Source organism: Diabrotica undecimpunctata, chromosome 1 (genome assembly GCF_040954645.1).
Source record: "Diabrotica undecimpunctata isolate CICGRU chromosome 1, icDiaUnde3, whole genome shotgun sequence".
NCBI lineage: Eukaryota > Metazoa > Arthropoda > Insecta > Coleoptera > Chrysomelidae > Diabrotica > Diabrotica undecimpunctata.
In genome coordinates this window covers 55,014,976-55,040,358 of record NC_092803.1, presented here as the reverse complement: position 1 = coordinate 55,040,358, position 25,383 = coordinate 55,014,976, and the positions used below count along the sequence as shown (strand labels likewise).

The 25,383-nt window shown below is 33.1% G+C and overlaps 1 protein-coding gene across 2 annotated transcripts in view; it reads right to left on the bottom strand.

Annotated features, from left to right (window-relative positions):
- Nucleotides 1-25,383, bottom strand: part of LOC140438965 (trypsin alpha-like) — a 78,494-nt gene that overhangs the window by 47,389 nt on the left and 5,722 nt on the right. The window contains exons 2-4 of one of the 2 annotated variants that reach the window (XM_072528600.1): nt 22,268-22,415; nt 17,358-17,499; nt 15,087-15,200 (exon numbers count right to left, since the gene is read on the bottom strand). In XM_072528600.1, coding sequence (XP_072384701.1) covers nt 15,087-15,200; nt 17,358-17,499; nt 22,268-22,415 — 404 coding nt within the window. The remainder of the gene's footprint in view (nt 1-15,086; nt 15,201-17,357; nt 17,500-22,267; nt 22,416-25,383) is intronic. The other variant, XM_072528605.1, reaches the window with a different exon arrangement.

Genomic DNA, 25,383 nt, shown 5'->3' with positions numbered 1-25,383 from the left:
TCAACAATGAGGAAATACCCAGGACTAAAACAACCAAATACCTAGGGCTACACCTGGACCAAACCCTGTGTTGGAAAGAACACATCACCAAAAAAAGAAAACAAATACAACTAAGACAAAAAGAAATCAATTGGTTAATTGGAAAAAACTCCAAGCTGTCAATAAATAATAAAATTCTAATTTATAAAACAGTTATCAAACCAATATGGACATATGGCATAGAGCTATGGGGCTAAAAGATGCCAATCAAAAATCTTAAGAGCAATTGTTGATGCACCCTGGTACGTAACCAATCAAAGAATCTATGAGGATCTCAATATCTCAACAGTGAAAGAAGTATACCAGCAAAAGAAATTACAATACATTCAAAAAGTGAACACACACTCCAATCCATTAATTTCCGCAATACCTCAACATCGAGTTATCAGAAGACTAAAGCGACGTTGGCCAACAGACCAGTAACATGGACCCGTGATTCTCTCACTGGAGGGGACCACATCACGCCAGAACCAAGGGACAGGACCTAAACTCATCACATTAACTTATAGAATACATTGTTTTATTCTGATTGTTAATTTATTAGTTATAATAAAAAAAAATCCAGTTCCTCCCTACAGTAATGTAATGTTTTGCAACAACTACAAGTATTTTAAATGTGTGTGGTGGTCTTGATGTGTGTGTTAATTAGTTTTTGTTGAAATAATTAAATTAATTATTAATATTTAAATTGTAAGGTTCAGAAACATTTTTATATTATAAGTAATATCAGGAGCTTGGAAGAGTAAGGGCGAACTCGCAAAGTGGACGTTTCAAAAACAGTCTCATCTTCTCACAGAATGCTTGTTGTTGTAAAAACAACCTATTTGGTTGCTAATATTGCAATCGTAAAATAGTAATTTTATGAACTTGTGCGCTCAGATCGTCAGCCCTCGTGTTAATGTCTTTGCTACCCTCTCCCTCATAATCTCTCTTCACCCCGCGTTATATAACTTGGGACAGTGCAAATTTGCCTCTCGGTAAGTAAAGACGGGGTGCGTTGGCCATCCCGAATAAGAAAAGTGCGTGCTGCGTGAGTGATAGATGCACTTGTAAAACCGTACCATAATTGCGATAATTATCAATGTAGAATCAGCCCTTAAGTTCACTATAAATAAATCGAAGGAAAATACGTCTTAAATGTTTTATTGCTTCAGTGGTCCTTAATAAATATTTTAAAGCAATTATGCGTCCACCTATGCCTCTCTGAAATGTGCAAAGTTTGGTAATAAATTTATCCTCTCCACCACTTGTGTATATTATAAAAGCATGTTTCGCCCTTCATATTCCTAAAATTCTGTAAGAAATAATATACCAATCCATTCAAGTCAGAAACTGAACTACATAATCGTCTAGAAGAGCAAGGGCGAACCCAAAAGCTTTAGTTGCGTTTTCGTTCAAGATTTGCCCCTTCTCCTCTGTAACCGTATCAATGCGCCGGTGTTTCTGTAGTTGGTGAGAGATAGTCTCAGATGTTGTTCTTAAGTTTTTGGGTACCATAGTGTGTTTGTTGTAGTTTAAATTACTCGTATTTCAAGAAAAAACCGACGTTACATTAGCCTTAAAGTTTTTTTGTTTTTTTTTCCGATTTATTTTCAAAATGAACACTGAGAAAACGACAAGGCGGAAGGAAAAGAAAACGGAACACCAATGGTTTGTTAACGTGTGTAAAACCAAACGAAACTGTGGTGAAGCGTACATTATAAAAAATACAAAGAAAACTGTATCTGGGCGCACAATCGGACTGCCATGTAAGTGTCGTAAAATGTGTTTTGAAAAGTTGGACATGAAGAATATCAATATGATTTTCAATAACTTTTGGCAAATCGGCAACTACGATAATAAAAACCAATACCTTTCAAAAGTGGTAAGTTGGAATGATTGTAAAAAGTCTTTAAGCACTGACAGAGCTAGTAGGAAGCTTTGGACCATAGAATATAGTGTCTCAATAAATGGAGAAAGACAATATGTTTGTCGTCAGGTTTTTATTAGCATCCATGGCTTAAGCGAAAAAGGAGTTCGCGTTGTTTTAGACAAGCAGATTACCACAGACACTGTGCTGGGTGATACCAGAGGGAAGCTAAGTCCAGGAAATAAAATGGTTGGATATAGAAAGCAGTTGGTTAGCGATTACATTGATTAACTTGTTACCGTTTCCAGTCACTATAGCAGAGCCAAAAGTCCCTTTCGAAAATATATGCCACCGGGTTCGTCAATTATTGGAGTATATGGAGGTTATATGGAATGGCTAAGAAACACACACCCTGAAGAACAGCCTGTGATAGGATCCTATTATTGAAATTTTTTTGTTAACGAATTCAATTTTATTTGTTCATCCTCCTTCTGTTGATGATTGTATGACCTGCTCTAAGATTAAAGTTGAACTTAATGGGTTAAAGACTAGCAACCCGAATTCTCCCAGAATAACTGAATTGGATACTGAACTGAAGGTTCATTTAGCAAAGCAGAAAGCTGCGCACAATATGATGAAAGGCTACGATAGCAACCGGGATGAAAATACTGAAGTTGTATGTATTGATTTACAACAAGCATTACCCACGCCTAAACTTACCTGCAACGTACAATACTACAAAAGAAAAATGTGGACTTACAACTTAGGAATCGACAACGTTAAAACAGGAGCAACTATAATTTATATATGGGATGAAACCATCACTAAAAGCAGATCGAGCGAAATAGCCAGTTTTTTTTAGTCACTATTTGGAGAACTTTGTTTATAAGCATGTGAGAAAAGTTATAATTTTTAGTAATAACTATGCCGGGCAAAATAAGAACATAAACGTTGTTTTGTCTAACCTTGGCCACATTCATGCAAATCGTTTTGATCTTATTAAGCACGTTTTTTTAATGTCAGGGCATTCGATGATGGGATGTGATCGAGATTTTGGTTCATTTAAATTAAAGATCAAGGGCTGTGAGGTATTTTCTAAAGAACACTATATCCATTTCATTACACAGACTAAAAAACAGAACAAATTCCAAGTTGTTAATGTCACGAGGGAAATGGTTAAGGATTTCAGTATTCTTCAAAAAGCAGCAACTTAATCTCAAATGTTGAGAGCTAACTTCAAGAATGGCAGAATATTCGAATTTTCAAAACATTTTAAGCACTTCACAATGTAATAAATTTTAACTTATATAGTATAGAACTTCCACTCAAATACCAGGGTGCTCTTAAGCTTACAGAAGAAAAGAAAAAAGACTTAAAAAATCTTCTTAATTATGTACCCATGCCTAAGCGTGCTTTACAAGAAGTTATTAGTGGAGGAATTGGTACAACTGAAGTCGAAGAAACTGTAGACAATGAAAATCAAATTGAGTTTAATTGAAGCATTATTTGTGAATTTTGCAAATTATTTTACTGCTATTAGCTTTCACAGACCTTGTTAACAAAACTAGGTTTATTTTTGTAGAATAAAAAATATTAAACCCCTTTTCTTTTCATTTTATTAAAATCTTGCAAATCTTACAAAATCCTCTTTTAATAACGGTATAATTTTATATGATTAAGCCACAATTGGTTTTAATGATAATTACATTAAAAAAAAACTTTTTCTTTCTTTAAAAGAAATGTAATTATCATTACAGTCAATTGTGGCTAAATCCCATGAAACTATACCTTTAGCAAACATGCCACAAATAAATAGCTTCAGAACTTATCCTTATTTAAGTTTTGTTAATAAAATAAAACCTGTTCGCCCCTACTATTCTAACATGTTTTTAAACTTTATACTCAGTTTTCCAGAAATGTTTTTGTGCAGTTCGCCTTTACGCTTTCAAGCTCCTGTATGTTAAACTGTTTTAATTTTAAGTTCATGCGCACTGTGTGCGAATGTTGTTAATTTTACGCTAATAATGTATGTTTTTAGTTTTTATCAAACTCATCTAAAAATGTTTGTGATTTTATTTGTATATTAAATTAAAATCCTAATAGTTTATAGAATACAGAAATGGTTAAAAACTTTTCCGCGAGGCATGGTGTTGTGTGGTGTGTAGGGTAGGTGTCTTTGCTTCTGTTCTATTGAATTATTTTATTCGACGAAATTCCTGACTACGAAAAAGTAGAAACAACAACAATTAATAATGTTTTTGTTAGCCCTGGTGCTCCAAACATTGAAAATTAGATGGAGGACGAAGCTATGAAATTTAGCAGTTTTAAATTAAAATGATTTTAATTTTATCTAAGTCAAAATAAGTACTTTCACAATTTTTTGAAGAGATTTGGTTTCTTGGATATCAAAGGAGTTTCCACTTTATTGTAACAAAATATAAAGATACCAGTTCTTTTTAAATAATGTTTCATATCAAAGTTTTATTGGTTGTCTTATGTATTTGGCTGTGACCACAAGTTATCCCTCGTTATTCGCGGACTCATCAACCGAGGTTTCGCTTATCCGCGGTTTCGGTATCCACCCAATCGACTTTTGACGAATTCTTCACTCTATACAGTCTACGCGGTAATTCACTGGCGTCCAATTATATCACTCCTATGCTTCACATTTCTTCTTCTTCCTATGCCGTCCCCATTAACGGAGGTTGGCGACCACATTTTTAAAAGCTTCTATGTCTTTTGCAACGTGGAATAATTCGTCTACAGACATGTTTGTCCAGTCTCGAATATTTCGCAGCCATGACTTCCTCTTTCTACCTATTCCCTTTTTGCCATCGACTCTACCTTGCATGATGACCTGCAGAAGACTATATTTATTATTTCTCAGTATGTGTCCAAGGTATGCAGTCTTGCGTACTTTTATCGTTCTCAACAATTTTTTGTCTCGACCCATCCTTCTCAGCACTTCCTCATTGGTGACCCTGGCAGTCCATGGAATTCTCAACATTCTCCGGTATATCCAAAGTTCAAAGGCTTCAATCTTCTTAACTATTTGCGCTTTTAGTGTCCATGTTTCTACCCCGTACAATAGTTGCGACCAGACGTAACATTCAACAAACCTCAGTCTCAGCGCAGTATTCAGATTTTTGTCACAGAACAATTGCTTGAATTTTAAGAACGCTGCCCTTGCCATTTCTATTCGTACCCGGATCTCTTGGTCTGGATCTAATTCTGTGTTGATGTAAGCTACCAGATATTTATATTTGGTGACTCTCTCTATTTGCTGTCCACCAAGAGTTAGTTGTTCATTATTTATTGGACTCCTTGATACTATCATAAATTTGGTCTTATCTGTGTTGATGTCAAGTCCCATTTGAATGCATTCACTATTTATTGCATCTAGTAAAGTTTGTAGTTCTTCTATACTCTCAGCCATAATTACCGTGTCATCTGCAAATCTCACGGTGTTTATGATTTCTCCACAAATTCTTATTCCCTCTTTTCTTTCCCATAAGGCTTTTCTGAATATGACCTGTGAGTACACGTTGAAAAGCGTCGGAGACAAGACGCATCCTTGCCTAACCCCTCTCGCAATCGGTATATTATTTGTTTCTATATCGTTCACCTTTACTACTGCTTTCTGGTTCCAGTATACATTTAGTAGATGTATTTCACAGATATGTATATATCCAGGGTGGTCCTTAAGTAATTGTACAAAAAGAAACAGTAGATTCTAAACTTATAAATATTACGATTTAATTCAACTTGCTTTAATAAAATGTTGATATTAAGAAAGATACAGGGTGTTAAAGTGCAAATTTAAAATTTCGCTATAACTTTTATGTTTGTAAACATTTATGTATAAAAATTCACAGCTGGGTACTTTTAAATATGAGAGATCATAATTTGATGCACACTTTGATGTAACTGATAGAGGGCGCCACATATGCCACATATGTGGCACAAATTTGCACTTAACTTTTTTGCTCTTTAAGCTACCTATATTTAGAATAGGAAATATTAAAGATACATTATTTTAACAAAAAAAAGGTATACCTGTTAATAACTTCAAAACTCAACACTTTTCGAGATAATCGCATTTTAGAAATCAGCTGCATAATTCTGATTCAAGGCAATTACTTCAGGCAACGAAGGAAAAATAGACAAAAGCATTAATACTTCTGAATTTTGGTATAAAATACCTTTAACTCAAGTTAATAGTTAACGAAATATTAAATAAAATAAATATATATTTTTTTAACCTATTCTCTATCCTTCCATTGTTGGATGTAGGTCTCCCCCAGTTCTCTCCATCTTTCCCTATCTTGAGCTGTTCTCTGCCATGTGGGACCTCCTTGTTTCCTGATGTCATCTTTCCACCTCATCTGTGGTCTGCCTCTTGATCTCTTTGCATTGTATGGGCGCCACTTTCCGATGGCATTGTTCCATCGTCCGTCTTGGAGACGTTCAGTGTGTCCAGACCATTTCCATTTCAGTTTTGCTGCTTGTTCTATCGCGTCTACTGTCTTTGTTCTGGTTCTGATCCACTGGTTACGTTTTCTATCTTTAAGTGATATACCCAACATTTGTCTCTCCATCGCTTTTTGTGCCTTCATTATACTATCCAAATTGGCCTGTGTAAATGTCTATGTCTGTGCTCCGTAGGTGAGCACCGGTACTATACAGGGGTTATATACCTTGCTTCGTAAGTATAGAGGGATTGTTTGATTTTTTAGAACGTACGAACGTTTGCCGAACGCTGCCCATCCCATTCTTACTAGTCTCGATATTTCGGCTGTTTGATTTTCTCTGTTAGCTCTGATTGCTTGTCCTAGATAGATATACTCATTTACCTGTTCTATTTTGTCTGTTTGTATTTTTATTGCCTCTTGGTCTTCCGTGTTTGTCATTACTTTTGTTTTGTTGAAGTTAATTTTTAGACCTTTTTGCAGTGATTTTCCATGAAGTTCATGAAAATAAATATATCAGCAGGATATTTAATAATAGGAATTGACAGAATAATAGGATTTTACATCAAACATTTTACGTTTTATGTTAAATTAAAGACATAATCAAAACATATTGTTTACAAACTAAATTAAGAAATAGTTAAACTAAATAACATAACTTTTTGTCAAAGTAAGTGTTCAATATGTCCACAATTTTATTTAATTCTGTTGTCGATATATTCCATAAAAGATCGTCTCATATTAAATAGCATTAATGGTTCTAAAGAAACTGCTGCAGTATTTATTTCTTCCCATAGCTGGTTGCGAATATTTATGGGATTCTTATAGACACGTTGTTTTAATGCGCCCCATACTCCAAAATCTAGCGGATTAAATTCTGGGCTACTTGGTGGCTATAATGTATAATGGATGAATATATTTTTTTGGATACTTATCCAAATCTTATGGTATATTATGGAACTACATCTTATTTGTCGCAGAGTTTAAATAATGTATTAAACTGTGATATATCTCATCCATTGGTTACTTATATACACACGAAATAACCTATCGCTGACATTACTTATTTATATGATTACGTTACAGCTTACGAGTAACTATAATTACATCTCGAACAAATAGACTATTATGATTTACTAACGAACTAATATTATGCTGAGGAAACATCTCCTGGGAAAGCAATGATTTAAACATTGACTTACTTCACGTGCGTAATGCGCAGGGGCTCCATCTTGTTGAAACCAGATATTTTAACTAGGTAAATTTGGATTATTGGCATTTGGATACTTGTTAGCAAGGACAGGTATAAGTTGATTTCTCAAAAAAGTTAAATAACGTCCTTCTGTTAGATTTTCTTCCAAGAAAAAAGGGCCAATGATTCTGTCAATAATGATCCCTGTCCATACATTTACTTTCTGAGGATATTGCGTATGTGACTCAGTAATCCAATGTGGGTTTTCCTGACTCCAATATCTGCAATTTTGACGATTCACGGTACTATGTATAAAAAATGTGGCTTTATCGGCAAAAAGGATTTGATTGATGAAATGTGGATTGCATACATAAATCCCGCATAATTTGAGAAAATTGAAGCCAGCGATCGGGATCGTCGTTATGCATAATTTGGTTACTTTGAGGTACATTATGAATTAAATCATTAGTTGTAATTTAGTTGAATTTAAATTAAAAAAAATTGTTTTTGTACCCTTAAAAAAATATTTTAGTTAAAAATATAATGTCGTTAAATAGAGAATTAAATTCTCCTTCAAATGAGGTGTCGCATTATACTAATTTCTATTAAAAAAAATTAACGGTTATGTCACTACACCCACACCGGTGACGTCATCCCTACACCATGTACGTTATAAGATGGATATTTTATAACAAAAATCGACCTATTTCGGGATTTCCCTCAAAACTCGACGGTTCTCGAAATAATGATAATATTCCATAATTTAGCCGTTCACTGTATGTACTAATACACGTAACTACGATTATATCATTGAGTTTTGTATTGTAAACAAGTTGGTTTTTGAATTAAGTAATTTAAACGAAGTGTAACAATACTTAAATAATGTAATGTGATTAAATAGTGTAATTTATTTAATAGAATATCCAATTAGTATTAAAAAACAAAAAAAAAACGGTTTTTAAAACTAAAATCAGTCGGCGATATATGAAACTGTATGTAAATTTTCGTTACTTTTTAATATCTGTAACGACTTTGTACTTTAACTATCAATAGCCGGTATGTTATACCCGTTACAATACTTTCAGAACTTTTAAGAGTACACCCACTCAAAGCAAATAAATATATAAAACTGACAAAGTGAAATATTAGATTACTTTTCTGGTTTATGAACCATCGTTCTGCCAATTTCTTTTCATTTATATTAAAAATAGTATATTTCTTTTTATTACAGTTGTAGTACCTAATAAAGTAATAAAATAGTGTAATATCAACGATACCTGGCACGCCTCTTTGGTGTTTACATTTCACTGAAACCCAACCCAAATGTCTGATGAACACATTCGGCTTCATAGACGTCATTGTATTTATTTGTAGAAGCGTTTGCGTAAAATTTTTTGTTATTTTCGGATTAAATTTCACAATAAATTTTGCGTCTATCTGAACATTTATTAACTGAAATAATATTAGTTTAGGTGTCATACCAACATAGATACTTTTTATTGGAATAATGATTAGACCAATTTACTTTTATACTTCTACTGGCACAGTAAAATATTCGTTGTCGCAATAATCCAAAACAGTCATTTGTTTGGAATAACCTATATCTCGTTATAAGCGAAACCTCGTAATAATTGTTTCGTTATAGAGGGAGTATACTGTATTATATTTCTTTCTGGCTGTTACACTAACGTTTCTCCTCAAGAACTTTCATATAATTGTCGAGGTGCAGAAAAGCGATGACCATCAGACACCAGCCAACAATAACGGAGCTTTAAGGATATTTCCACGTAAATATAACAATCCTTGTATCGGCATGTAAGTAACATTCATATAATTTTAAAATGGTGCACCTTTAAAACTGTGCACATACATATATTATAATATTGGAATAATTTATATTTTTTTATTTAACTGTACCCTAATATTGGTAATTTGTATCATATAATTAGTCTCTCCGGAGACCTGAAGATACATAGCAAATTGTAATATGCGACACCGGTCGTTCAAGGTAGAATAAATTGATTGTGAGTAAGTCCATTATTTATTTCTTCTGACCTAAATTAAATATATATTAATTAATAAAAACTGTAGGAAAAAACATTTTATTCTTTAAGTAACTCTGTTTAAATATAGATAAATAAGGTTTAAAAATTATTACACTATTTTTAAGAATAATTTTGACAATTTAATTTGATGTATATCTGGCTACCATGTCCTATTATTTGGGAAAATAAAGTAAGTTTAAAAACATTAAAAAATTTATTAGTTAGTACGGTGTTGCCAAATACACTCACCGGTACGAAAAACGGAGCACTAGCATTTTTAAAATAAAAACTTAATATAAAAATGTATTCTCTTTAAACTTTTATTATTATGAAAACGTAAACACAAACAAAACAGTTTTAAATCCGAAAAAAAATGCATACAAATTCAGAAATAATGAACACACTATTCTTATCACTTTTAAAAGTACAAAGGTAGCTGTTGGTATTCTATTTTTATTCTTTTGTTCTTAATTGTCAAGTCGAATCAAGTGTCAAACACAATTTGAAGTTGATCTGCGTTGATTTAATTTCAAGAAATATGAAAGTATATATCGCGAAATATATCCCGAAACAACGTCTGTTATTGTTGCCTTGCTTCAAGACGGAAGAAGTGAGCGATATTTTGCTCAAAAGTATCAAATATCCAATAGTACTGTGCACCGTATTTTTATACGTTTCTTGGCAACCGGAGCTTATACTAGATGACCTGCAACCGGTCTCCAATGAAAAACTAGTGTCCGTGATAATCGCTTCAAAGTCTACGAGATCGTCTTACCACTGCCATACAAATCCGAAATCAACTTCAGTACGTCCAGAACACTAACCTAAGTGAACGAACCATTAGACGAGGGCTTGGAAAAGCAAATTCAAGCAGTCGCAGACCTGTAACTGGTCTTCATACGCCATCGAGTTGCGTGGCTTCAGGAAACCATGCTCATTTTACTGTAAATAATTGGAGGCACATTTTATTTATCGATGAGTCCAGGTTTATCTTCCGGTCTCCAGATGGCAGTGAGAGAGTATGGCAAAGACCACATGAACATTTTGCAGAATGTATCTTCAGTTCTAGGGTAGGCTATCAAGGGGGCTCAATTATGGTGTGGGCTGGAATTTCTCTAGAGGCACGTACATAATTGTACATCATTACGAGAGGTTTCATAACAGCTGCTAGGTACATTGATGAAATTCTCCAAGATTTTGTTGTGCCTTATGCTGGTTTTGTTGGAAATAATTTTGTTTCGATGATTGTAAGTGAAGTAAACATTCCTGTAATGGATTTGCCAGTATTAAATGAAGACGCAAACCCAATCGAACATGTTTGGGACATGCTTGGGCAAAGGAAAGGAAGTCGTGTTCCTGCACCTTTAACCGTAAATCAGTTACAAAAAGCCCTTTTAGAGAAATATGAACTTATTCCTCAACAGGACCGAAACAGTTTTTTATTCAATAGTTAAATTTTTATTAGAAATTACTTAAAACAGTTTGTTTCGTTTGTGTTTGTGTTACTATAATAATAAACGTTTGATAATTAAAATTTTAAGTTTTTTTTTAAATGCAAATGTTCAGTTTTTCGTGCCGGTGAGTGTAATTAGAAACTGGAGAACTTCTAAAAATTATTTCAAAAATTAAATGTAAAACCTTAGCTCGTCAAATTGTAGGTTCTATATTAAATTTACTTAAAGGGATGTAGAAACTATCTAATAATATATATAATTTATTGGGGGTGAAGACACCATTCTAATAGATCGGGAAGGTTATTAATTGATTATAATATTCTAATAATATATAGGATAATTTATTGATGGAAGCTGTAATTAAATCTAATATACCCCTCTAATGAATTGTCTCCACTCTGATAAATGCTGTCACCATTGTAGAAGACGTCTGTTTCAATCTCCTTATCAATGCCTCTACAATTCTTAGGGGATACTTATCCCTGCGAGCGGGGCAAGGCTTACTGGCTCCACTAGTCTGAACTGACTGGTTTCGCCCTCGCGGATTTACAAGAGTGTAGAGAAATCTTTTTGGAAAGGAAGGGGATTAAGGACTTCTCGGTCTCAGGTCCTGCAAAGAGTGAGAGGCTATGGGCTTACGTTAGAAGCCGGGGCACTGCATAGCGAAATGTGTATCTCTTCTAGTCTCGACCTGTAACGGCTACGAATAACAAAACAAATTTCGAATTTACAATGTATTAACTAGACTGTACATTACAAATATCAGTTATGACCAAAATGTTCGATCAGGCGCGAAGGAAGACGAGAAGAGACAAGCAAGGAATTAAAGGTCAGACAATTTCCGTGCTATTAAATATACGTGGGGTTAGTATATAGAGATCTTAGTTACCTCTGCGTATCTAGGCTCTAGCTAGGGAATACGCCTCCAGTCTACCGGGATTTGAGATTTCGTACCTTCGAATCTCCAGTTGCCGACACTTTATACGTTACACTACCCCGTCGAGGTAAATAACGCGTCCACTGTCTGCGTACCTTCCGATCTCCACACTATGGCGTGGAGCTGCTGCGTGACCACTTCCCACTAACGCCGCTCTCGCGTGGGGCCCTCAGGCACCGCGCTACTACTGACTGCCGACCAACTTCTGCTTGTTTTTATGTATCGCCAACTTCTACCTTAGATTCTTTATGTCACGTATTCCATGTGTTAAACTGGATTACGCTATGTAAAAACTTCTTACTCAGCTCAATTCTTCTCACTTGTTTAACAATTCTTACCTTGTATTAATTTCCAACAAGGTCTAAGTGTCGTAATTTTTAAACATTCAGGCTTGTGTTAAACTGGGTCAATTATTTTGTTTTTAATTTGAAATGTATACGTTAAACTGTGTCGAATGTATTCTTTAATAATTTGGAATATATAATAATTACTTAAATAATTATTACTCTTTACTAGGCTAATTGTCCCTTAATTTTTCCTTCTTTATTTTCTTGCTGTTTACATTACAACTATAAACATTTTATTACATTAACAAAAGTTCAAAAGCTAGTTGCACCCAACGGTTAATATATAAAATAAACTATAATACATAAACCGATTTTAGGAATCAGTTTATCATGTATTATTACAATTAGCTAAGAACGAAAACAAGTTGATAGTGGATTTACTCAGGAGTTTAGTTTCTTGTGGAATTTCGTTATGAATAGGTTTGATAACTAGACTCGCTACTACAGACATTATCTCCTGCAGTAATACAGATTACCTAGTCATCTTAACGTCGAGAATCGAGGCAAATTTAATGGAATATTTAGAGATACGATGCAACTGTAGGCTCTAACTGTAATTAAAAAATGGACAATAATTGTAGGGCTTTACATAAAATTTGCCAAGTAGAATTTAGAGTAACTAGGTCCACCAAACCTAAATAGCCAAATATAAATCTGGTAGGTAAACTAAAATACCTTTAACTACGGGCTACGGTGTACACAGTACACCATGCGTATTAAGTTGGTTGCCGTTTCTTAAAACTATTTTCTGCTTTTACTGCTATCAGTATAGTATCAACCATTGTCTGTTACAGTCGATACGTGATTTTTGATCGAATAGTTGAGTTGTGATAAAAAATATCAAAGTGAGTCCCGAACGGTACCTTTAGTACACCACGCACATAGTTATGTAAGTAAATTTATCGAATGTTAAACTTTAAATTACCTGCAAACGAGTTATTTTCTGTGTAGTAAATGTTACATTGTACTTTTTATACAAAAATGTGAAATAGAAACTTAGGAGAAATAGTTTTTATAGGGATCGAGTGCGTGTTAGAAACCCTAAAAGTCTCACACAAGATGAGCTTAGAGCTATGGCTGAAGGATTGTTCGAAGAAGAACCCGAGGAAGAAGTTAGGGGAGAAGAGGATGCTAGTTCGTCAGAAGAAGAGGAACAAATTACGGAAAACAACGATTATAACACTGAGTCGGAGATAGAACTAAATGATAAAGAGTCTTCTGATTCAGATAACGACAGCGATGGTGAGAGTTTAGAAAGCGATGAAGATGAGTATTTTTATTTTTGCTTGCTTCTCTTAGATTTGATGACAAAAATAGTAGAGGGATACATCATGTCAAGGTTTGACATCCGTATGTCATGATAGGAAGGATGCATTGGTTGAACACTTTGCTCCTCAAGTATTAAGGTATTTTGCAGTTCTTCAGTATCAAACTGAGTTTTCAAAATCTTTCTTATGCCATTCTTGCTCTTCTAGTGATTTCAGCACTTTGGTTTTCTTTGTCAAATTTCAGAATTTGACCTAGATAGATATATTCCTGGACTTGTTCTCTCTCACTTTCATTTAGTTATACGTCTGGGATTGTCTCTGTTAGTAATTGTTTGTGTTTTTGTCATATTCATTCAGAGGCCGACTTATTGGGAGCTGTCTGCGAGTTCCTTTATCATAATTTGTAATTCCTCGAATGTGCTCGCTATAATCACGATGTTTTCAGCGCATCTGAGGTGGTTTAACTTGTTGCCATTAACGTTGATGCCATATGTTGACCAATTTGTAGTTTTGAAGACTAGATTTAAAAGCTTTGGATATATTACGTCGCCTTGTCTAACTCCTCCCTTAATGGGAAGTGTGAAGAACTTAATTAGTATTAATTAGTTCCAAGAGCCATCTACTTAAAGTACTCCTTACTATTATTCACTGCGCATTTACATCAAATAAGTAATAAACTTTTTAAATAACCCCATATAAAGAAGTCCAGGAGAGTTAAATCGATGATCTTGCTTTTCATTCAATAAGTCACCGATTTAACTTTGGACTACTTCATATAGGGTTATTTAAAAATCAAGATTTATAATACTATTCTAGCTTCAATGGAAGAACTAAGATAACGAACAGTGAAAAAGAAATTTATGAAAAAATTCAGAAACAAAAATAAAAACGATGCATGATATAGCTGCATACATTAGAAAACGATCAAATCATTTTCATCATTTCAAAATAGTTATTACCTATAAACTATTATAAATTAATGTATAAGTTTTTTTATAACTGTATTATTATTTGTGTTTTTAAAGTATTTCAAATTTTAAATAAATTGACTGGTACCTGTCAGGAATAAAAATTACCCAAGACAGATACTTTTGGAAAAAATGGAGCTTAGTTAAGATTTTACACTAGTGAATCAAAAATTAATAATGAAACAACAACGTTAATTTAGATATCCATCAAATTTTATTAAAATAATATCGAAACTCTATCTAAACTATATTTTAAGCAATACTTGTAAACGAAAGGAAGATTATATGAAGCCATAGCTGTTTAATTTGACAGTTACCAGTTATAATTAAATTTTCGTCAATAGTTTGTTTTTTTCTATTTATTTAGAAAATACTATATTATAGTATTTTCAAAGCCAAATTATATTTATAAATGCAAAACAATTTATAAATATTATGTGGAATATTTGATGTTAAATGGTTCAATGTTATATGGTTTTAAAGAGGATAATAATAAAGTCATGCAGTATTGTACTTACCGCAGTTTTTCCCCAGCCTGCTACTACAAGTGAAGTCCCTTCTGTTAGTTTAAGACCTTGTTCTGGTAAATTTATGGGCTTAATCTTTTCGGAGTACTTAACTTTCTCTGCTAACTAAAATTGATATAAAAGTAAATGAACACTAGATTTGGTGTTAAAAATAAAATAAATTTTAATTGTATTAATATAAATTAAAAAAAAAAAAAACCAATAAATTAAAAAAATTCGCTCATCATTATTATTATATCCACCACAAGACCTATTATACTTATCACAAGTCCTGGAATTCTCGCAAGATAAGTTACGTGAGACTACCCTGGCCACTACTGAAGAGCACCCAATCACCAAGTGTCCTAATAGCCATAAAAATTAACCTTATGCAAAGCAGCAGCAGCCACGTCTATCTAAATAAAAATAATTTATTTATTACCATAAAATTAGTGGTAGCTCCTTACTGATGAATTTGGTTACGAGGCCTGCCTTTTTACCTAGAAAATAATCTACATCTACACCCAAAAATCCTGGAGGAACGAAGTAGACGACGCCATGAGTAAGAGAGGACTGAACGATGGAGAATGGAACAACAGAGAGAGATGGAAACGGTTGAGCGAGGGAAGGCAGTGAATACTGTAGAATCCCTAAATATATATATAATCTACATTTGTATATATCTCGTAGTGTGAGCAAAGCACAAACTTTTAAATGGATAAAACAGACATGCGTGCCTTCTATTATGTTTTAAGTGGCCGTCTATCTTCTTTGTGTTGTCTTCTACGAGAAGTTGGCTACCATCAAACCATATGTTTTTCTGTTTTGTGCGACATGCATTGTTTTGAATTATACCTTTAAGTTTATCAGCTATTAAGGGGCAGTAAGGAAAATTCATACTGACCAAACCACTTCTAGCTTCAATCGTGCCTTCCGCTATAAGCTGTAGCATACTGTACTTATGAATACAAAACACATAGCCCAAATATGACGCTTTCTTACTTTTAACAGTTGTTAATAATTTCATCTCTTTACCCATGTCATGTGGAATGGAAAAGTATTACTGATCAAACTATCCGAGCTGCTAAAGCTCAATGAGGAACCAAAACTGCCAAAATGTTAATGACTATAATGATGACACATTCGTCTCAATATCTATGTATTGGTCGCTCTGTCTGTCCAAGATATTCTTAGTATGCGTTGGTTATCACATTTCTAAAGCCTATAACTTTTATACAGTTCAAAAGTTCGAAAAGGGGAGGTATTATTGAAATGAGTAAAATATTTTAATTCCTAACTGAGAACACACAAAGGACTGTACACTGGACTCCACAAAAAACACAATATAAAATTGTTTATAAGTTTGTGTTGAGCTTTAGTCCAAATTGGTTGTCTGTAGAATTTACTTTATTGAGCGTCATCTGTAAATATTGTTATCGGCTGGTATAATAGTATTATCTGTATATCGAAGATTACTTATTGGTACGCCATTAATCTTAGCAGAATATGGACCTCTTTAGCCTGGAAACCATACCAAGATGGCCACCACACCTTTTCAGTTTATCAATTCTTCTTCTTCTGGATCTGTTATGTCAACTGTCAATTTTTCTTCTTTTAGGCCTGTCGATTCTTCTGTTCGGTTTGCCAGCCCAAGTGATTGGGCCTAGGTCACGCCCAGTGACGTCACATTCTTCTTCTTTTCGGTTTGCCAATTCTTCTTTGTATCAGCAACCGTCTTTTGTCATTTCAACTGTCAAATTTTTTTCTTTTCGTCGAGTAATCTGTCAAGTCTTCTTCTTTTCGACCTGCCAATTTTCGAGAAATACTTGACAGATGGCTCGACGCAAAGAAGAAGATTCGATTATCGAAATCACAGCTAACGGTTACGTATAAGAAGGAGAATTGACAGATCGAAAAGAAGAAGACTTGACAGATGGCTCAACGAGAAGAAGAAAATTTGACAGTTGAAATGACAGCTGACGGTTGCTAATACAAATAAAAATTGACAAACCGAAAAGAAAAAAAATTGACAGGCCGAAAAAAAAAGAAGAATCCACAGTTGACATACCGAAAAGAAGCAGAGGCCGTGGGCGTGACTTCGTAGTCATTGGAGTGGCGAGACTTTTACTACGAATATATAATGTAGTAGTCATCCCGTGGCTTTCCATATATCCGCAATCTATATTGTAACCTTTGTTTTTGGAAACCTGTTTTACTAGTATCATAAAATATCATTATTAAAGATAAAAATACCAGTAAATAAAATTATATATTTATACAAACCTTAATAATTGCAATATCATTTATAGCTGTATGTCCATCACTCGCGTATTTCTCATGTATTGATATATTTTTAACCCCTATAGTATTACCTGAATCGGCCCAACGAGAAGTTCCAGCAACAACAGATATTGATTCTACTCCTCTAAAAATTAAATAAGTATTACATTATGTCATAAAATATGAATTAGATGGATGAGTTGAGTAACAAAGCTTAGAGTTTTACTTAAAGGCCAGTATTTTACTACTATCCATATAGGTATATTAATATTCATCTCGTTACTAAAGCCCTTTCCAAGAATATACAGATATGTATATATATATATATATATATATATATATATATATATATATATATATAGAAAATGGAAAAGGATAATGCGAGTGAATAATAAAAGTAAAAAGTAATGGCATGTCTCGCAAAACAGAAAACCAAAAATGGTATATCGATGGAAGGCAACCGTATATACGTATTTCTGACTATTGGTCGTCTTCAGTACGGTGCAGCCAAGTTAGAAAAGGAGCATATTAACTTGGGAAAGGATCACTTGGTGATTAGATTCTAACTTGGCTGCACCGTACTGAAGACGACCAATAGTCAGAAATACGTATATACGGTTGCCTTCCATCGATATACCATTTTTGGTTTTCTGTTTTGCGAGACATGCCATTACTTTTTACTTTTATTATTCACTCGCATTATCATTTTCCATTTGTTTTAAACGTTTCAACGTTTGGCATCCCTTTCCCCAGGTAGCTGTAGCTTCCTCCGTGGTTGGTGTTAGTTGTTGAACTGGAAACCATCAGGGTCTTCTAACTCTAATGCCACAAATTGGTTGCATTGCTCCTGTAGTGATCCTTTCCCAAGTTAATATGCTCCTTTTCTAACTTGGCTGCACCGTACTGAAGACGACCAATAGTCAGAAATACGTATATACGGTTGCCTTCCATCGATATACCATTTTTGGTTTTCTGTTTTGCGAGACATGCCATTACTTTTTACTTATATATATATATATATATATATATATATATATATATATATATATATATATATATATATATATATATATATATATATATATACAGATATGTATATATATATATATATATATATATATATATATATATATATATATATATATATATATATATATATATATTGTGACAATTGGGGTTTATAGAAAATAATTTATAAGTTATATACTACATAATATTAGATATAAAAAAGTATTTGGTTATTTTAATAAGTTATATACTAGAGAATTTAATAAAATATATTTATGTGAGGGCATTTTTAATAAATTAGCATATAATAATTGTAAAAAGTTGTATTTTATTGTTGTAAATATATTTAAGTGAGCCATGTGCATAGGCAACCAACTATACAGTGAGTGATAGACAGATATACTTACTCTCCAAGTGACATTTTAGGAAATAATTGGGAATATAAAGTGGGGTTATAATAATATATTGTTTGAATTGTGTATTTTATTAAATTAGAGTGTTAGTTACTAATTTGAATGTTTATTCTGATCTGAAAAGCCTAAATGTCAACAAAATTATCAATGGAACATTAACGAATTCTCCAGAGTGCAGAGTGTGACCATTGTTTACGGTCGAACATTCTGGAATAATGATTATGTCGGTGGATGGAACAGATATTTTTTCGAGAACATCCATATCGAAGAAATAGAACGAAATCAAACATGATTTCTTACCAGATGATTCTAGAATATCCAAAAAGATATAAATACCCGTGATTTGGATTCAAGATAGCAGTTTTTAGTCAGAAGTCAGGCCAGTTCATTATGAAAGTTAGTAGACACATTTAGTTAGTGAAGTAAATTGTTCAGAATTTTCAAGAAGTCAGACAGAAAAGTTTAGTAAGAAATATGAAAGTTAGTTGGAGTCAGTGAATCAAGTACAAATAGTCCAATAGTTTAATATAGTGAGTTAAATGAAGATTAAAAATTATGCATATAATTTAATGCACATTTATAATTATACACAAATAATTATTGAAGATTAAAAAAAGTATATTGGAAGAAATTAAATTATATTATGGTTGGAGATTAGTATACATCAACTTATAATAATTGGATATTGGTATATTGAAAAGAAGAATAAATATAAATGCTGTTTGCTGGTTTGCTTGGTGGTGTATAAATGCTGGTGAAGAAAAATATATCTTAAATTGGTAGAAGCTGATAATTGGAAAAAGAAATTTCACAAAAACAAGGATAACCGAAGTACGAAGACATTCAGTGGTGATTAGAATATATATAGTGGAAAACAGTTCATTTAGGCATTCAGTGAAAGAAAGGTACAAAATTTTGTTAATATAATTTAGTTAGTTTTATAACAATTTCAATTTTGAAGATAGTTTGTTTAAATTTAACATTGTCTATAGAATTTAATTAGTTTTATAAGAACATCAATTTAAAGATAGTTTATTTTAAATTTACATTGGCTATGTTAGATATATATGTGTGTTTCATAATAGTTATAATAAAGATAATTTAAAAAAGTACTTACAAGCTAATTCTTTGAGAACCGCGATAAAAACCCTATATATTATATTATTAAAAATACTCATTGCTCATCATTCAAACAAACAACACATCATAACAATATATATATATACAGGGTGGTCCTAAGTAATTGTATAAAGAGAAACCGTAGACGATTTAAGCCAAATTGCTTTATTAGAATATTGATACAGGGTGTTAAAGTGGAAATTTATTATTTCCAAATATTGGAATATTAAAAAATGTCCCATTAAAAAATATACGACTGGCTACTATTGAATATAAGAAATTATAATTTGATGCATACTTTGATGTAGCTGATAGAGGGCCTCACATATGCCACATATGTGGCATAAATTTGCATCTTTTTTGCTCTTTAAGTTAACGGTGACAAAAAATATTAAAGATACAATATTTATACAAAAAAAAAGGTATACCCCTTAATAACTTCAAAACTCAACAGTTTTTGAGATAATCGCATTTTACAAATCAGCTGCATAATTCTGATTTAACGCAATTACTCCAGGCAATGAAAGAGAAATTGACACAAACATCAATACTTCTGAATTTTGGTATGAATAATAGTTAACGAAATATTAAATAAAATAAATATATCAGCAGGATAATTAATAATAGAATTTGACAACATTGGATTTTACATAAAACATTTTACGTTTTATATTAAATTAAAGTCACAATTAAAACATTTTGTTTACAAATCAAATTAAAAAAATACTTAAACTGAATAACAGTAAACTTTTTGTCAAAGTAAGTATTCGATATGTCCACTATTTTCTTTAATTCATTAGTCAATACATTCCATAAAACATCGTCTCTTATTAAATAGCATCGTTGGTTCTCAAGAAACTGCTGCAGTATTTATTATAAGTATTATAAGTAGAATAATAAGTATTCTTTTGGGATTTTTTATGAGTTAAATAATTAATAGCTCAACACATGACCAAGGAATATGACTACCACGAACAATTCAACGTTCAGAAAAGTTGTATTTAAGTATATTCTTACTGCCTTTTCTCTATAATGTGGTAGTGTACCATCTTGCATAAACCATATATTTCGCCTTAAGTTTGATGACAATTCTCCCAATAAATCAATACAATCATTTTATAAAAAATGTAAATAAATCTCACAATTCAAATTACAAGGTAATTCTCATATCCGTAAAAAATGACTACCAATGGTTCCAAATCATACGTTTATTTAAAATTATGTTGAACATCTATTTTCCTCTTAATATGAGGATATTCAGTATCTCAGAAATGATTTTTCTTTAAATTAAAAAGACCAAGGTGTGTAAATGTAGCTTCGTTCGTAAAAAGTATTCCATCGACGAAGGAGTGGTCAAGATTTTACCTGTTTCGTATATCATTTGCAAATCTGCATCTTAAAGGCAAATCTGCTGACAATAGATTTTGCACACGTATACAATGGTAAGGATAAAAATGCTTACGGTGTAGGATTTTTAAAACTGAAGTTTTGCTGATTCCTAACGCCGAAGATAAACGTCGTGTAATTACTTGAGAATCATCGTCAACGCGAACCATTACTTCATCTTCCTGATCAGGCGTTATGATTTTCGGTCTGCCTACGTTAGCCATAACAAAGCATTTTGTGATATTACAATATTGTCTTTGAGTTGTTTTAATAAGAACAAACTATTAATTATGCTTATTTACAGGTATTACGTGCTTAACCGCACAAATATCACAACTAAGAATTATTATGCAGCTTATGCAGACTTATAAAATGCGATTATCTCGAAAACGGTTAAATTTTGAAGTTAATAACAAGTATACATTTTCTTTGTAAAAATAATGTGTCTTTAATATTTTTGTTAATTAAAAAAGTTACGCGCAAATGTATGCCACATCAAAGTATGCATAAAATTATAATTTCTCCTACTCAAAAGCATTAAATTACAAATTTTTATCCATAAATATTTCCAAACATGAAAGTTATAGCGAAAAATAAAATTTTAAATTTCCACTTGTACACTCTGTATCTTTCGTAATATCAACTTTTTATTAAAGTAAGTTGACTTAAATCATAATATTTTAAAGTGCAGAATCTACAGTTTCTTTTTGTACAATTACTTAAGGACCACCCTGTATATTGTCTAAAATTATTACCATTTCCTTATTGCAGTGCCTAATAGTATGTCAAGAAAAGTTTCAAGGCGAGTACGGTAGTGAAAAATAAAATAATTACTCCAGCTCTCGAAAGATTCTCTTTAGATTAATGCATTAATAATAAAGAGATTAAAGTGTAATAGGTAAAGACGTAATAAGTAATTTTTATTATTGATGGAATCTTCTATTTACTATACATACAATTTTTTAAAATTTTATTTAACTCACTTACCTAACACAGTGTGCGGCTGTCAGAACCGTGTCTTCATTTATGAGAGACCCACCGCAGTTGTGACCAAAACCTGGAATTACAAGTGAAACAATCCATGGATGGTCCTCTATGCGCGCCAAATTACCACCAAAAATTCGAAAACGGCTTCCTGAAAATACCAACAAATTTTTCAAGTATGAAGTAAATAAATAGTATAAAAAAGTAATATAAATATATTTTGCTTTAAAAATAATATTTACTGTACTTCACAATAAATTAAAAGTATATTACTAAAAATTCAAAACTAATTACAAAACCTCATCTAAACTATTTATTAGATATAATCTAGTATACAGATCACGACATTGTTTTATTGACCATACAACACAATGACCTCTCGGGAGAGCCTGGAACTCCTAGAGAGCGCGTCCCCGGGTGGCGGATAGGGGAAAGCCCTCACCAGCATCAGCTGGCGGGTAGGTGGGAAATAAAATACCATCCGCGGACCAACAGGTAGGACAGACGATATTCTTAAGCTGCAGTGAAAGCAAACCGTCTAGGAGAAGGAAAGCTCCAAAATCAAACCCTGATCCTCCAAGTTGGGGGTTGGGGCATCGGGTTAACCACTCGATACTCGTCAAAAATGGTAAAGGTTAAAAACTCCAAAATCCAGCCTCGGAACCGGACTGATATACGACGACGAAAAATTCTACGGAACAGAAAAATGATTTTTGCGACATGGAACGTCCAAGGGATCTCAAAGAAAACTCCAGAAATCTTGGAAGAACTAAACAAAATGAAGATAGACATAGCTATTATTACGGAAACGAAACGAAAAGGACAAGGATCAGAAAACCTAGGTAAATACGATCATTTCTACACCGGAGTCACAAAAGAACGTAGAGCTCAACAAGGAGTCTCCATTATGATACACCGTCGCTTTAGAAAATACATCACATCATGGGAAGGTATCAACGAAAGAATGATAAAAATGAATATATGTATAAAAGGATACAGACTGACCATTCTGGGCATATATGCAATCAATGACGATGCAATTGTAAATGTGAAAGATAACTTTTTTGAACAAATGAATGAAGAAATCACAAAGGTGGGTAACACAAGAGAAATAGTAATCTTGGGAGACCTCAACAGCAGAGTCGGAAAAAAGAACAACGATAAAGTAGTAGGTAGATATGGAGAAGATAATACAAACAATAACGGAGAAAGGTTAATAGATATATGTGATCAGAATGGACTCAGAATCATGAATGGATATTTCCAACATAGAAACATTCATAAATATACGTGGACTCAGGAAATCCGAAACTTAAAATCAGTTATAGACTATGTCATCCTTAAACAAAAATGTCGACTGAAAACAAAAGACGTAAGAGCATGTAGAGGACCCACTTGCGGCAGTGACCACTACCTCCTACGTTCAGATATTTCATTCCCACATAAAAGAGAACAGAAAACGCCGCAAGATAACCATACAAAGGAGCAAGTACAAGAAGTACGATACAATTTGAATAGTTTACACCAAGAAAGTGTTAGAAAACTATATAAACGTAGACTGGAACAAAAACTAATGCACGCCGCTGCCCTAGAAGCACTAGGGCGATATGAAAAGATCGGACAACAAAAACCATATTGGTGGGATCAAGATATTTCGCAGGAAATAACACAGAAAAGAAAATTGTATCAAAAATATCTGAACACAAAAAATGTGGAAGACAGAATCGAATACAAAAGAATGCAAGCGATGGTCAGAAGAAAAATTTGCCAAAAGAAAAATGAATCCTGGGAAAAAAAATGCACCATGATAAATACATACATTGGTGGAAGCCAAAGTTCAGAAAGCTGGAAACTGTTAAAAAATTTAAGAAACAACAAAAAAAGAGATATTATCCAGTCCATATCACCGCAAACTTGGGAAGAATACTTTAAAGATTTACTAACAGAGACAAGAGAGCCCTTCAAACTGATAGAGAACTATGGTTTACAAGGCGTCAGGCTGATAGGGTCACCAATTAGAATAAATGAGAGAGAAGTCGAAACCGTATGCAGACATCTAAAGAATGGCAAATCACCTGGCCCCGGAAATGTAGCTCCGGAACTCATTAAACATGGACCCAAAATACTAATTCAACGACTACGACAACTTTTCCAGGAATGCATAAATAAACATGAAATACCTGAGGAATGGAAAGAATCGCATATGAGCACCATCCATAAAAAGGGAGATAAATCGAAACCTGAAAACTATAGAGGAATTGCAGTTACTAGTAGTATTAGCAGAATATATGGGAAAATAATAAAAAATCGAATAGAAGAAGAATACCAAGATATGGAAGCCGAAGAACAGGCTGGTTTTCGTGCAGGTCGATCTACAATAGACCATGTCTTCTCTATTACTCAGATAATTGAAAAGAAAGTTGCTCGTGGCCAAGAAGTCCATCTGACGTTCGTAGACCTTAGGAAAGCATATGATAGTATCCCGCTTGATAAATTATGGGAGGCACTGGGGAAAACAAATATAAATATAGAATTGATTGAAGCAGTAAAAACGTTGGACTACCAACAAACAACAAGAATTAAAACAGGAAATCTGATAACACCGGGATTCAAAGTGACTAAAGGACTAAGACAAGGATGCTGTATATCCCCAACATTATTCAAAATATACCTCGAAGCAGCACTCAACAAATGGAAGAAAAAATGTACGAATATGGGCATACCACTAATAGACTTAACTTTGTACACTCTGTGCTTTGCAGATGACCAGGTCATCATCGCACAGGACTCTGAAGACCTTAGTTACATGATGCGAAAACTATTGGAAGAGTTTACAGAGTGGGGTTTGGAAGTGAATATGGAAAAAACTGAGTACATGAGTATCGGAGGAGATCAACATAACCTTCTCGTAGAGGAAAATCAAGAGATCAAAATATGTGATAACTACAAATACCTAGGAGTAAAAATCACTCAAGACGGAAAATTAGATGCAGCCATTAAGGAACGAAATACACAGGGAAGGAAAGGCATAGCCTTACTAAACAGCGTACTGTGGGATAAAAACATCTCTAAAGACAACAAAAGAAGAATATACAACACCATAATAAAAAGCATCACAA